Raw genomic sequence first — 16,516 nt, 5'->3', positions numbered from 1 at the left:
GATTTTTTTTTTAGGTTAAGTTTGCAAGCCATGCATTTCTTTAAGAATTCATGCCCAGAATTTCAAAGATGTACCTAAGTTAACAGAGTTTTGCATAGTGTATGAAGACAGTTACTAGCTCTTGGTTTACAATAAAATATTATCCATGAGGGCTTCCTTGGTGGTTCAGAGGGTAAAGAATCTACCTGCAATAAATCTAGCATAAAAGGTAAATCACATAAATAGCACTTTAAATTTTAGTATAGTTTAATATTAGCAAGAGTTAACTGAAAATATTTTGCTTTTAAGCTCGGGGACTTGCACACTATGGATTAAAAAATAAATCTTTTCTTTATTGATAGCCCCCTTTTTCTATTTTACTGAATCTGAACTGGCATATTTGGAAAACAAGTTCTTGAGTTATTTTCTTAGAAAATCATCCTTATAGATATTCAGTACATAATAGGGATCTAAGTGAATTTCCACAGTAAAATTTTCTATACATTTCTCATGTTCTAATATGGACAAACTCAATTAAGTGTTTCTAATTTTTTAATTCTTAGTATATCTTCTGATGAATAACTGGATTTTGTTTGCTACATATTAGTTTATGGAAATAGTAAAGAAATTATTTAATGTTATGATGTAGCATTATAGCAAAAGACAAATTCTGACTATACATGAATAATCCAAACAGAGAAGACAAAGCATAAACCAAAGTTTTAACATAAGACATGAAAGGTTAGTAAGAGAGGGGGATAAGAGACACATTTTACTTTTCCCTAGGCTAAAATTTCACTGCACTGAGACCAAAAAGAGACAAAAGAGGAGGGAGAGAGAGGGGAGAGCCGTGTAAATAAATTCAGAATGAAAAAATAAAGACCTAAATGTAAGCATATATATCATAAATCAAATATATGTCTGACATTAGTTTCAAATACACACGATAGTCTCCATTTCATAGAGATGGATAGACCGTTTTTTTTTAAGAAACCCGTTATTTTTCTGGGGCTTCGCTGGTGACTCAGAGGTTAAGAATCAGCCTACAGTGCAGGAGATGTGGGTTTGATCCCTGGGTCAGGATCTGAAGGAGGAAATGGCGCTGTACTCCAGTATTCTTGCCTGGGAAGTCTCATGGATAGAAGATCCTGGCAGGCTACAGTCTGTGGGATCACAAGAGTCTGACACAGCTTAGTGACTAAACAACCAATAGCATTGTTATTTTGCTCATCGCAAGGCAATTTCTGTCACTGTTCTACCCTACTCCTTGTGACCCCATGGACTGCAGCATGCCAGTCTTCCCTTTCCCTCGCTATCTCCTAAAGTTTGCTCCAATTCCTGTCCATTGAGTTGGTAATACCACCAGACCATCTAATTCTCTGCTGCCCCCTTCTCCTTTTGCCTTCAATCTTTCCTAGCATCAGTCTTTGCCAATGAGTCGGCTCTTGACATCAGATGGCCAAAGTATTGGCGCGTCAGCTTCAGCATCAGTCATTCCATTGAATATGCAGGTTGATTTCCTCTAGGATTGACTAATTTGATCTCATTGCTGTCCAAGGGACTCTCAAGAGTCCACACAATTCAAAAGCATCAATTCTTTGGCACTCAGCCTTCTTTACGGTCCAACTCTCACATCTGTCCGTGACTACTGGAAAAATCATACCTTTGACTATATACACTTTTGCTGACAAAGTGATGAGTCTACTTTTTAATATGCTGCCTACGTTTGTCATAGCTTTTCTTCCAAGGAGGAAGCGTGGTAGAAAATTTCATGGTTGCGGTCACCATCTGCAGTGATTTTGGAGCCCAAGAAAATAAAATCTGTTACTGCTTCCACTTTTCCCCCTTCTATTTGCCATGATGTGGTGGAGTCGATTGCCATGATCTTAGTGTTTTGAATGTTGAGTTTTAGCCAGCGTTTTCACTTTCCTCTTCCACCCTCATTAAGAGGCTCTTTAATTCCTCTTTGATTTCTGCTATTAGGGTAGTATTTTCTGCATGTCTGAAGTTGTTGATTTCTCCTATCGATCTTGATTCCAGCTGTGCTTCATCCATCCTGGCATTTTGCATGATGCACTCAACATATCAGTTAAATAAACAGGGTGGCAATATACAGCCTTGTCATACTACTTTCCCAATTTTAAACCAGTCAGTTGTTCCATGTAAGGTTCTAACTGTTGCTTCTTTACCTGCACACAGGTTTCTCAGGAGACAGGTAAGATGGACTGGTATTCCCATCTCTTTAACAATTTTCCACAGTTTGTTGTGATCCATACAGTCAAAGGCTTTATCATAGTCAATGAAGCAGATGTTTTTCTGGAATTCCCTTGCTTTATCTATGATCCTATAGATGTTGGCAATTTGATCTCTGGTTCCTCTGCATGTTCTAAACCAAGCTTGTACATCCAGAAGTGCCCAGTTCACATACTTCTGAAGCCTGGCTTGAAGGACTTTAAGTATAACCTTGCCAGTATGTGAGTTGAGTGCAACTGGAAAGTAGTTTGAACTTTCTTTAGCATTGCCTTTTTTTCAAATTGGAATGAAAACTGACCTTTTCCAGTCCTGTGGCCACTGCTGAGTTTTTCAAATTTGCTGACATATTGAGTGCAGCACTTTTAACAGTATTATCTTTTAGGTTTTGAAATTTCAGCAGGAATTCCATCACCTTCACTAGCTTTGTTTGTTAATGCTTCCTAACCCCCACTTGACTTCACATCCCAGGATGTCTGACTCTAGGTGAAGGACCATACCACTGTGGTTATGCAGGTCAGGACTTCCCTGGTGGCTCAGATGGTAAAGTGTCTACCTGCAAGGTGGGAGACCCAGGTTCGATCCCTGGGGCAGGAAGATCCCTTGGAGAAGGAAATGGCAACCCACTCCAGTACTCTTGCCTGGAAAATTCCATGCACGGAGGAGCCTGGTAGGCTATACAGTCCATGGTGTCGCAAAGAGTCAGACATGACTGAGCTACTTCATTGTCACTCTCTAGACCTTTTTTTGTTTACAGTTCTTCGGTGTATTCTTGCCAACTCTTCTTAATCTCTTCTGCTTCTGTTAGGTCTTTACCGTTTTTGTCCTTTATTGTGCCTGTCGTTGCATGATATGAACACTTGGTGTCTCTAATTTTCTTGAAGAGATCTCTAGTCCTTGCTATTCTATTATTTTCCTCTATTTCTTTGCATTGTTCATTGAAGAAAGCCTTGCCATCTCTCCTTGCCATTCTCTGCAACTATGCATTCAACTGAGTATATCTGTCTCTTTCTCTCTCACCTTTTGCTTCTCTTCTTTTTTCAGCTGTTTGTAAAGCTTTCTCAGACTACCACTTGGCCTTCCTGCATTTCCTTTTCTTTGGAATGGTTTTGGTCACTGCCCCCTGTACAATGTTACAAACCTCTGTCCATAGTTCATCAGGCATTCTCTTTACCAGACCTTGAATCTATTCGTCACCCCCACTGTACCATCATATGGGATTTGATTTAGGTCGTACCTGAATGCACTAGTGGTTTTTTCCTACTTTGTTTAATTTGTGCCTAAATTTTGCATTAAGGAGCTGATAATCTGAGCCACAGTCAGCTCGAGATCTTGCTTTTGTTGACTGTATAAAGCTTCTCCATCTTCAGCTGCAAAGATTATAATCAGCTGACTTCAGTATTGATCATTTGGTGATGTTTCTGGTGGCTCAGATGGTAAAGAATCTGCCTGCAATGCAGGAGATCCAGGTTTGATCCCTGAGTTGGGAAGATCCCCTGAAGAAGGATAGGCTACCCACTCCAGTATTCTTGGACTTCCCTGCTGGCTCAGATGGTAAAGAAGCCATCTGCAATGCGGGAGACCTGGATTCGATCCCTGGGTTGGGAAGATCCTCTGGAAGAGAGTATGGCAACCCACTCCATGGCAACCCATTCTTGCCTGGAGAATCCCCATGGACAGAGGAGCCTGGTGGGCTACAGTCCATGAGATTGCAGAGTCAGACATGACTGAGTGACTAAGCACAGCACTGGTGTTTAAATAAATTTATATAAAAATGCAGTGGAAATTCATTGGAGAAAGGATATCTTTTTAACATATAGTGCAGGAACAATTGGATATCTACATGCAGAGTAAACCTTTCCTTATCTACACCTGACACATATATTAAAAATTAATTTAAAATGAATCATAGACCTTAATATACAAGCTAAAAGAAAAAAAGCAAGGACTTCCCTGGTGGTCCAGTGGTTAAGAATCCACCTTTTAATACAGGGAATGCCAGTTCAATCCCTAGTGGGGGGATTAAGATTCCCCAGGCCATGGGCCAACTAAGCCTGCTAGCTGCAACTACTGAGCCCACGTACTCTAGAGCCCGTGCTCCACAACACAAGAAGGCCCTGTGCCTGTGCTGCAACTGGAGAAATCTTGCACACCACAGCAAAGAGCCCCTGTGCTGCAAAAAAGACCCAGCACAGCCAGAAAAATAAAAATGGAAAAAGCAAATAAATAAGTAAGCAGATATACAATAGAAGAATTTTTTTTTTTTTTATCTTGGATGAGGCAACTATTTCTTAGAACACAGAAAGCATGAACTAATAAAAAAGAACATAAATGATACATAAGACTTTTTCAAAATTAAAAACTGTCAAAGTTTTCGAAAGACCCTATTAAGAAATTGAAAAGGCAAGTCTAGACTAGGAGAAGGTATTTGTAAAATAGATGTCTGACAAAGGACCAAGTATATATGCTTACAACTTAATAAAAAATCATTACAAATGAGCAAAAGAATTGTAAAGACATTTTACCAAAAATGATGGATGGCAAATAAGCACATGAAAAGATACTAATCATCATTTGTTATTAGGGAAATGCAAATTTAAACTAAAATGAGGTTCCACTAACTACCCCCTGGGTTTCCTTGTGGCTCAAATGATAAAGAATCCACCTGCAAAGCAGGAGAGCTGGATTCAGTCTCTAAGTTGGGAAGATCCCCTGGAGGGAGGGAATGGCAACCCACTCCAGTATTCTTGCCTGGAGAATCCCCATGGACAAAGGAGCCTGGTGGGCTACAGTCCATGGGGTGGCAAAGAGCTGGATACGACTGAGTGATTAAGCACAGAAAATCACCCACTAGAGGAGTTAAAATCAATAGACCTGAGCATAGGAAGAGTTGAGAAGGATATGAAATAACTGGAACGTTCATCCATCATGGATGGGTACACGTTTACAGCTTGAAAATCAGTTCAGCAGTGTCTCATAAAGTTAAAAAAGAAATATGTTCTAGCCCTCTTCTTCATTTACCTGAGAGAAGGTCTATTCTGTAGGCACTGAATGGTTGTTGAGATTGGAAACCCGCTGACTTGCTTTGTGAAGATCATCCTTTGAGTAACAACTAAGCTGAGTAAGAACAGAGAGATTTGAATATTGAGCATCACGAAATGTCAGTACTGCTTCTGGGGAGCTTTTGCTAAAATACAAATTCTGATTCAGGAGTTCTGAGCTGGAACTCAGATGTCCATATTTTATTTGGATAACATCCTGAAAAAAAGAAGGGTTAAAGAAAACGGAATCAAACTGTAAGAAGACTAAGGAAATATCAATATGGAACACAGAAAGGTTATTAACTAGGCTTAGCTGTAGGAATATAATACAAGAGTCAATCTTGGAAATTATTGAAAATGTCTAACCAGTAGAAATTGATCACTAACCCAGAAGATAATATTCCTGAAGATGCTCCAGATGTTTGGACTCAGATTTGCTGAACAGTAATGATACCCCTCAGATGGAAACACAGGGAAGAACACATTTATTTTAAAAACTTGAGATCAGGCTGAGGTTGTAAATTCAGAAGTCTTGCAGATGGAAACCCTTTACCATGCTGATTCAGGAGGTAGGCAGAAATGAAGACCTTGGCATAACAAAAAATGACTCTTGAAGTGATAGAATAACATTACCAGTAGAAAAAGTGCTTTTAAGAAAGTAGTTTAGGAACATCCCTGGCAGACCAGTGGTTAAGACTCTGTGTTTACAACACAGGGAGCACAGGTTCAATCCCTGGCCGGGGAACTAAGATCACATGCCATGTAGTGTGGTCACAAAATTTAAAAAAATATAAAAAGAAAGTGGTTTACGGTCCCTTAGGGTCCACTTATCCACATTTTGAGTGAGCAGGGGATTATGAGTCAGCAACAGAAACTGAAAAGGTGGGTCAAGAAAAAGCAGAATAAATAGAAGATTACTCTTTACACTGAACTCCCATAAGGGTTTCACAGATAGGCACTGTAATTTTGTACATACCGGGAAAAAGCAGTTATGTGATTTTAGCCAAGGTCAAGGGGATAGTTTATATAAGCTGCCCAGATGTCAGGTATCTTTCCTGGCTGAAAGCTCAATGTTCTTTTCTTTAGGGAATGCTAAACACATATCCAGGGGACTTCCCAGGTGGCTCAGTGGTAAAAGAATCTGCCTGTCAATGCAGGAGATGCAAGAGACCTGGGTTCGATCCCTGGGTCTTAAAGATCCCCTGGAGGAGGAAATGGCAATCCACTCCAGTATTCTTACCTGGAAAATTTCTCGGACAGAAGAGCCTGGTGGGCTGCAGTCCATGGGATCGCAGAGTCAGACGTGACTCAGCAGCAGTCGCCCCAAACACCAATCAGGGTGCTAATGTTGAGTAAACACTGTTGCCCCATGAAGTTGTGGGGTGAAACCCGTGGCTCTTCTGTCTCCTGCCTTCGCAGGTGGGTTCTTCACCATTAGTGCCACCTGGGAAGCCCATGAAATAATTAAGGCGTGCTAATTTAAAAATTAATCAGACACAACTGAGCAACTGAACAACAACATTTAAAAATAAGCAGGATGCTTTTTATGTCATATGCATGACTACTAAAATGATAATTACTTGTTTATGGCATTTCGTATTGCCAGTGAGATTAGGCATGGCCTTGGATTTTTTCAGTGAATATAAGGAGATTCTAAAAGGAATGGGACTTTGCTTAATTTGTTGAGTTCTCTAGTTTAAAAGAGAGAGTTTAAATGAACATATTCTAAGTATTCATCTTGCATTAATATTCAGGAAGCTAGCAAATGTATCCCCAAGAGAAGTAATTTTTAGTAGTTTTGTACTTGCAGATAATTCTGTGTGCTACTTTGAAGGATACTGTATGAGCATATGAATGGGGAAAATGGCAGAAAGGCAAGAAAACATTTTCTTTTCTTTCTCTCTCTCTCTCTCTCTTTTTTTTTTAATATAGAACAAATGAAATAGATCTGCCTTGGGTTCAGAGTTAATGCTTTTTTACTGTATTCTTATGTTAATATTTTAAATGAATTATTTTGCCCACTCTTACAATAATATTTAGACAGCCTTTCTTCTTTCATTTATTGTAGTGGGAGCTAAGTAAGAAAAGGAAAATGACTTTCAGAACTCTTGAGTTAATAGGTAGCTCAGAGAGACATGGTCGCTTCCTTCCTTGAGTTTGACTTCACTGGTATTATCTCAAGGACAGCAACTGAGATAATGCAATACAGCTTATAATAGGATTGAGTGACTCCATTAATCTCTTCAAACTAATTTATTTTGATGGTAAAACATCTGGGTCTATATTGGTGCACATGTAGCAAGTAACACTGGTCAAGAAAATTAAGATTTTTCCAGGTCACATGGAAATTGCAGTACAATATTTTTGCTATTGTGTAACAAAATTTGATTCTATGCTCAGTATCTGGGTGATCCAGAGAGTTTCCAAGGGAGTCAGATACATGTTTCAGTATAGACACAAAGTAAAAGATCCGTTTTTATTCTGTTTAAGATTTTGAACATTATATTCAGCTACCCCCGCTCCCCCCCCAAAAAAAAAATTCTAGGTTTTTAAAACTCCAAGAATGTATACATTAGCTCCCTTGTCACTTGTGCTAAATCAACCCAAATGAGATTTGAATAAATTGAGTAACTCTGTGTGTGCTACCATGGGAAGAAATAGTGGTGATTACAAGAACCATAGGAAACTTCATTGGGTGTGAATAGTATGCAGCTACATAGTAATTAGTGAGCATTATGGAGACTAGAGCTATAGTAGCAGGAGTCAAAGAAGTCAAGCTGTTTTGCTCTAAAAATAAATCAAAAGAATTTATTGAGACTATCAGGAGAGAAATAGTTTGGTTGAGTGGAAGTACATTCATGTTTTTAATATTTATTTATTTATTTTATGGTTTTTCCTTTTTTCTTTTAAATTAATTAATTTATTTTACTTTACAATATTGTCTTGGTTTTACCTCCATTGACTTGAATTCACATTGACAGAGACATCCATGTTCTCTGAAAAATTACGTAAACAGCATGTTTCCCATTTTGCTACAACTATACTGATTTGTACTTGAGTAGCCAACTTTTTCATCAGTTCTTTTTAGTAAAAAAAAAAAAAAAAACCAAACTGCCTTTTTATTTTTAAAAATAAGAAAACTTATTTGTTATAAAATATTTTCCATCTGTTTATTCTTAAAATATTATCCTTTTTAAATCATATTTCTTGTCTACTTACCTTCAAAGTGCCTCCAATATGACTAACAGATTAAACGAGTGTTTAAAACCATCTGCTAAAATTTCTCAGGGAAGAGAGTTACATCCTCAATTGTGGACACAACTAACTGTGAGAGCTGGTGGATGTTTGGAACACTTGGTGAGCTGGGGGTAGAGAAGAGGAAAATGAACAGAAGCATCTAGGCTGACCACCATGGTGGGTGGTGTGGAATAAGGGGGAGAGAAAACTGAATTTGTTAGAAAACCTTGGCTGTGTTCCATTTGTACTTCCAATCAACAGTTGGCCCTAGGACGAGTCACCATGCTTTTTTCTTAGTTTTTTTATCTTGTTAGTGAAGAGGTCCACTCAAGGTCCCTTCTAGCTCTAGAATTTCACAATCTGTTGCAAAGATGTAGCTATACAGATATGACTTAGTTGTATTAGGTGCACATGGTTTAACTGGTTTTCTGTAATTGCTGACACAACAGGGAAATTTAGAGACAATTTAGTAACAATGATTGGGCATGACACTGTAGACCGCCTATTGAGTTGTTGTTGTTGTTCAGCCATTCAGTTGAGGCCAACTCTTTGTGACCCCATGGACTGTGGCATGCCAAGCTTCCCTGTCCTTCCCCATCTTCCAGAGTTTGCTAAGATTCATGTCCATAGCGTCGATGATGCCATCCAACCATCTCATTCTCTGTCACCCACTTCTCCTCCTGCTTTTTGCAATCTTTCCCAGCATCAGGGTCTTTTCTAGTGAGTCAGCTCTTCGCATCAGGTGGCCAGAGTATTGGAGGTTCAGCTTCAGCATCAGCCATTCCAATGAATAGTCAGGGTTGATTTGCATTAGGATTGATTTAGAGAGCACCAATAAATGATTACCTTGAGTTATAGCATTGGTGAAGACAACATTTTAGCCAAGATCATCTCAGTAAATGATGTGTTCTTCAGCATAATGCTATGGGTTAAAGAGCCCCTTCCCGACGGGTTACGAAGTATAAATATGTTAACAGTGTGAGACAATGCTTGTGTTATTTCTCTACTCTGAACAGATTGTTAGGCCACTTGCATGTTCAGTGTACTATAATACAGAAAATCAATGGCTGCACCCTCCAGTATATAACAGGGTGAAGCCATTAAACATTTCATCAGGAAAATGCAAAGTACAGCTGTAAAGTTCTTTATTGTTGGAAAGGCGTCATTACAGTAGTACTTACTTGGTATTTACCACCAGCTTGTAAAAATCTACCATGGCAAATTTCACGGTAACCTCGTTAACATTGAACATTACTGAAACCATTTGGTGGAGGAGACAGTTTAGAGGGTAATAATAGGGAATAAAAGCCAAATGTTTTCCTGAGGAAGACTGCCTGTGTCATCTCTACTTGTGAAATCTGTCCATGATGCTAAAAAGAATCAAGGTCTCCTCCCTCTATTTTTTCTTCTTTTTTTTTTTTTTTTGCAAAGATATGTCATTCTACAACTTGTAACTCTGTTTAAAACACAAAATAAACATAGTCTGATAACATTGTCTTTAAAGGCATATTTGGAAATTACCTGAAAGACACAGCAGGTAGATGGTGTTCAAATGATAATCCCCAGTGAAATCCATCTCTAACGACAGGATTTGGAAAAAAAGAGAGGGGAGTCGAGGAGACAGATGGTGTTCATAGTGCATATAGAACTTCAGCATTAGCTTTAGAACTCAAGGCCTTGGCAGCAGCCTGAAAGCAAGCTATTTTCCATTGATTGGTGGGGATCATTTTCTCTCTCTGTTGCATGTACTTTTTCCACCATCCACACCGCTTAAGTGTCAGCAGATCTGCCACTGACCTTTCCATAGCTCTCTGCTGAGGTGCCTACCATGGCGTTTCTAACGCTTGTCAATTTCTTTCCAGACAGAGCTTTTTGTACATGCCTTCAAGGATCAGCTGGTCAGAAGTGCCCTTTTAGCACTTTACACCGCCAGGCCGGGAGGTGTCCTGACGAAACCACCCTCTCCTAAGAGTGGCGCAGAGGAGAGCAGTTCCCAGGACCCACCCCTGCCGATGAGACGGCAGGACTCCATTCCACACCATTCAGACTATGATGAGGAGGAGTGGGTAAGTCTTTTATTTCTTTTTAAACTTAGCTTGCCTCCCCATGTTTAGTACTGTAAAACAGAGCATAAGTGTCAAGAAATCTCTCCTTTTCATCAGAACATGTTGGAAAGCAGTCATGATACAGATTGTGGGTAAATAGGTCATGGTTTTTTCCTTGGGGGCAAATTATAAATGAAAGTTTTAACCCAACCACATTTATTTGATGTGAAAATTTATTTGATATCAAATAAGTTTTATATATATATATATAAATATATATAAATGTAATATAAATATATATGATATATAATAAAATATATATAAATATAAATAAATATCTAACCTACTTGATAGCAAATAAATATATATATACATATATATATGTATATATAAAACATATGTTGTTGTGATTGTTGCTGTTTAGTCATTGAGTTGTGTCCAACTCTTTGTGACCCCGTGGACTATAGCCCACCATGCTCGGGATTTCCCAGGCAAGAGCACTGGAATGGGTTGTCATTTCCTTCTCCAGGGGATCTTTCCCACCCAGGAACTGAACCCGCATCTTCTGCATTGGCAAGCAGACCCTTTACCACTGAACTGCTACATTATATATGTTAATGTACATATAATGTAGTCAAATAATAATTATCTCCAATAAATGTCATCAACGTGATAGCTTACAGAGAACCATGTCAGGTTCCTGATCTCCAAAGAAGATTTAGCTTCAGGACCAGGGACCAGGCTTGATCACTCAAGAAGTTTTGTGTAGCGGAGTTTTATTAAAGTATAAAAAGCGACAGAGAAAGCTTCTGACATAGACATCAGACATCAGAAGGGGGACAGAGAATGGCCCCCTAGCTAGTCTTATCAAGGCCTTATATACTTTTTTCAGACCCACTCCCACAATATATACATCTCAAATTAGCAAGATTAGAACCAACAATAGAAAGTTCTTACCAGACCCACTCCCATATTATATATTTTAAGATGATAGAATTAGTCAGAAGGTTCTTGTTAAGGAGAAACATGTCCTCGAGTAGGGTACATTGTTATATTGACTAAGACAAAGCAATGTAGAAAAGCAAGTTTGTCCTTCTCTCCTTGAGAGTCCCAGACCCCTTTCTCCTTCTTCAGTGCTCTGGAACTCTTCCTCCTCCTTGGGAACCCTTGACTTCTTATGAACCTATGTAGAAATTGACTCTCTCAAAAGCAAGGATGCCACAATTGCAAGACTGTAATATTTTCCCTATTTGTTAAGGAGATATAAACCATTAAAATTGTTTTTAGAAAAAGAGTCAGTAATCATCCATAATCCATGACTTGGGTACAACAAGTATTTTCATTGGTGCAGTCCAGTGTGTTAGTTTTGGGCATACTTAAAAAGCATTAACATTTAAATAGCAGTGGACATAGAGATCTGTTAAGTTCTTTTGTTTATTGGGTTTGTTATTTAAAAAATGTTGCTCCAGGTGGCTCTAAAATTGGCAAAAGAAGGGCCACATGAAAGCATCTGAAAAAATAACTAGTAAAGGCAAATAAAGGTTTCCCAAGTGGCGCTAGTGGTAAAGAAACTGCCGGCCAATGCAGGAGTCATAAAAGACACGGGTTTGATCCCTGAGTTGTGAAGATCCTCTGGAGGAGGGCGTGGCAACCCACTCTAGTATTCTTGCCTGGAGAATCCCATGGACAGAGAAGCCTGGTGGGCTGTGGTTCGTAGGGTCACAAAGAGTCAGACACAGCTGAAGCAGCTAGGCATGCAAGCACACACAAAGACAAATAAAGCAAATAAGTCAACATGGTGATAGGAACCCTAGGTGGGCAGAATAAAACAGAAGAACACCACGGTTTCTCTCTCTGGGTGAGAGGGAACAGTGTGTTTCTCCTGAATCAATATATATTCCATTATCTAAGAACTTTCTGAACTATATGCACACCACACACACACACACACACACACAGAAAAAAACTCCTTGCTATATCACATGCTTAACCAAGAAAATGCTGTTGTATGCTAACTGTATTAGATGTTAAAGAGTTAATGATTATTTTCCCTGCCACTCTAAATTTAGAAGTGTTCAGGGAGTAAATTATTTGAAAGGCTCAGGTCGCTCAAAAAAATTGCTGTCTGCAGGGCTATGAAGTGATACCTGCTCTTTCTTTTTTTTTTTTTTTCTGCTCTTTCTTTTGATGAAATTACTATTGCAGGAAAGACAGCACTGAGCTCCAAGAGGTAAATGCTGAATAAGTATTTGTTGTCACTGATTAAGATTACATTTCTCCCACTGAATCATTTTCAAAAGAGAAAATCTAGTATTTCTTCTTTTTACCTTCACCTTCTACTTCAATTTACGTACTGCTCCGAGACGTGCATACCTCGTAACCTCTCTGAAGTTCAGTTTTCTCCACTGTAAAGTGAAAATAACAGCACCTGTTCTGTATAGCTCTTCGTGTGGTCCAGCGATAGACGATTTGCCTGTGTGATAATGCCCCTTGTCCTGCAAAGGCCCAGGCACATGAACTGTATTACTTTACTATTATTGCTGTATGTTATCTTTTTTAGATGTGTAAGTTATATGTGATCCTCAGTATGAGGATCAATAATAGTCCTTGAGATAAGTGAGGAAGTGGGATAGATCATAAATTTGGTTTGTGGGACTTCCCTGGTGGTCCAGTGGTTAAGACTCTTTTCTCCCAATGCAGGGGACATGGATTCAATCCCTGGTCAGGGAACTGAGATCCCGCATGCTACCCAGCATAGCCAATAAATAAATTTTGATTGTGACTTTGAAAGAGTTTGAATAGATATAGAATAGAACTTGTATTTTATGAAGTAAACTTACTGTTAACTCCAGACATTCTGGAGTATGAAGTCAAGTGGGCCTTAGAAAGCATCCCTACAAACAAAGCTAGTGGAAGTGATGGAATTCCAGTTGAACTATTTCAAATCATAAAAGATGATGCTGTGAAAGTGCTGCACTCAATATGCCAGGAAATTTGGAAAACTCAGCAGTGGCCACGGGACTAGAAAAGGACAGTCTTCATTCCAATCCCAAAGAAAGTCAATACCAAAGAATGTTTAAACTAACACACAATTGCACTCATCTCACACACTAGCAAAGTAACGTTCAAAATTCTCCAAGATAGACTTCAACAATCTGTGAACCGAGAACTTCCCAATATTCAAGCTGAATTTAGAATGGGCAAAGGAACCAGAGATCAAGTTGCCAACACCCGTTGGATCATAGAAAAAGTAAGAGAATTACAGAATAAAATCTACTTCTGCTTTATTGACTATGCCAAGGCCTTTGACTGTGTAGGTCACAACAAACTGTGGAAAATTCTTCAAGAAATGGGAATACCAGACCACCTGACCTGTTTCCTGAGAAATCTGTATGCAGGCCAAGAAGCAACAGGTAGAACTGGACATGGAACAATGGACTGGTTCCAAATTGGGAAAGGAGTCCATCAAGGCTGATACTGCTACCCTGCTTATTTAACTTCTATGCAGAGTGTATCATACAAAACACCAGATTGGATGAAGCACAAGCTGGAATCAAGATTGCCAGGAGAAATATCAATAACCTCAGATATGCAGATGATGCCACCCTAAAGGCAGAGAGTGAAAAGGAACTAAAGAGCCTCTTGATGAAAGTAAAAGAAGAGAGTGAAAAAGCTGGCTTAAAACTCAACATTCAAAAAACTAAGATCATGGCATTTGGTCCCATCATTTCATGTCAAATAATTGGAGAAACAATGGAAACAGTGACAGACTTTATCACTTCAGTTAGTGATTACAGCCATGAAATTAAAAGACACTTTCTCTTTGGAAGAAAAGCTATGACCAACGTAGACAGCATATTAAAAAGCAGAAACATTACTTTGTTGACAAAGGTCCCTATAGTCAAAGCTATAGTTTTTCCAGTAGTCATGTATGGATATGAGAGCTGGACCATAAAGAAAGCTGAGTGGCAAAGGATTGATGCTTTTAAACTGTGGTGCTGGAGAAGACTCGAGAGTCCCTTGGACTGCAAGGAGACCCAACCAGTCAATCCTAAAGGAAATCAGTCCTGAATATTCATTGGAAAGACCAATGCTGAAGCTGAAGCACCAATGCTTTGGGGACCTGATGTGAAGAACTGACTCATTTAAAAATACTCTGATGCTGTGAAAGATTGAAGGTAGGAGGAGAAGGGGAAGACTGGATGAGATGGTTGAATGGCATCACCGACTCGATGGACGTGAATTTGAGCAAGCTCCAGGAGTTGGTGATGGACATGAATTTGAGCAAGCTCCAGGAGTTGGTGATGGACAGGGAAGCCCAGCGTGCTGCAGTCCATGGGGTCTCAAAACATTGGACACAACTGAGTGACTTAACTAATTGTTAACTTTTTAACAAATAATTACCACTTTTATATTAAATCAAGGGAGATTGTTGGAACTGTGTATCTTTTGTTGTCATAAGTTTCACCTTATTGTGTTATGCTAACTCCCACTTCTCTTCCTCCTCTTTCCGCTCAAGTCACTCCTCACATTCCTTCCTTCCTTATTCCCTTTTCTTTAGATACATTTTGAGACCTTCTATATCATAGGTACTCCAAATGGCAAGATAAATCATGCTAGGTTGTTAGATCCTAGAGCTCAGATTCTAGTGGTAGATAAAAATATGTTAATAAATAGTCACAAAATGTTGCAATAAGGATGTAGAAAGACAGGTGGAAGAAGTTAGGCTTTGCTAAAGAGACTTCAGCTCAGTATTTTAAATAAACTTATGATGGGAAAAAAGGAAGACAGTGAGGGAAAATGGTGAGTTGAGGTTGATGGTGAAGCATTCAGCACGGTGGGTGTTACAAAGTGCTTGTTCTGCCTGCGTTACTGTGCCCGGTGCTGGGGACCCAGAGGTGACCTGCCTACACATGCAAGGGTTCCACAGCCTATTCTGGGCTCTTGAGATACCAATGACAGTGATTGTGCAATTTAGGATTGTACATAGGAGGAAGTGGGAATCTGGGGGTCACAGTGGGATTTCCAGAAGTATTTCCTGAGAATTAAATATGAGTGGAAGATAACAGTATGAAAAAGAGGATGAGGTAACCTTTCAGACAGGAGCACATTAGCTGACAATGGTAGTTGTGATGTGTGTCTATTAGTTTTTTTACTTGGTTTGTTTTAAAGGTGACACAATTGACTATGTTTATTACTCCAAAAAGCATTTAAGGCTGAGAGGCTGAGAGGCAGTGACTTATAGAACAAGGCCCTTACAAGGAAGAGAAGATAATCAATTCCAGTAGGCATGCAGGAGATAAGTCCTGGGCAGAAGTGTACTGCTGGGCTGAGAATGCAGAGAGGGTGTAAAAATGGATTTAACTTTTGTGAGGGTGGGTGGGGCTGGATGGCTTCTTTGTTCTTTATTTGAAATAGTTTTCTTCAAGTTTATTGAGCTATAACTGACATATAACACTATTAGTATAAGGTATACAGCAAAATGATTTTTTGCACATATATAATCACAAGGACTTAATGAATGTCTACCACTTTACAGGACTATGATTTTTTTTTTTTTAGGATGAAAATTTTGATACCCATTCTCATAGCAACCTTCAAACATACAGTTCTGTTTTGTTAACAGTAGTCACCATATTGTATAAGTCCCCAGGACTTAACTTTTCTCGTAACTGGAAGTTTGTACCTTTTAATCACCTTCACCCGTTTTGTCCCCCTCCTCACTTCTGGCAACCACCAATCTACTCTCTGCTTCCATGAATCTGTTTTGGTTTTTTTTTAAGATTCTCAATATAAGTGAGTTATACAATATTTGTATGCCCATTATGTGATTGATTTCACTTAGCATAATGCCCTCAGGACCCATCTATATTGGTGCAGATGGCAGAATTTCCTTCCTTTCCTTTTTTTTTTTTTAAATTAGTAAATCCTTTATTTTGGTGACTATCAAAGGCATTCATCACT

The 16,516-nt window shown here is 39.0% G+C and overlaps 1 protein-coding gene across 3 annotated transcripts in view; it reads left to right on the top strand.

Moving 5' to 3' along the window:
- The window catches only part of INPP4B (inositol polyphosphate-4-phosphatase type II B), an 838,347-nt gene that overhangs the window by 698,311 nt on the left and 123,520 nt on the right, over positions 1 to 16,516 (top strand). For all 3 annotated transcript variants that reach the window (XM_065904252.1, XM_065904253.1, XM_065904254.1), the window contains one exon: positions 10,370 to 10,573. In XM_065904252.1, coding sequence (XP_065760324.1) covers positions 10,370 to 10,573 — 204 coding nt within the window. The remainder of the gene's footprint in view (positions 1 to 10,369; positions 10,574 to 16,516) is intronic.

The sequence above is a fragment of the Muntiacus reevesi genome, chromosome 13 (assembly GCF_963930625.1).
Source record: "Muntiacus reevesi chromosome 13, mMunRee1.1, whole genome shotgun sequence".
Classification (NCBI taxonomy): domain Eukaryota; kingdom Metazoa; phylum Chordata; class Mammalia; order Artiodactyla; family Cervidae; genus Muntiacus; species Muntiacus reevesi.
Note: the sequence above shows the minus strand (reverse complement) of the source record. Positions and strands in the feature narration are given on the sequence as shown.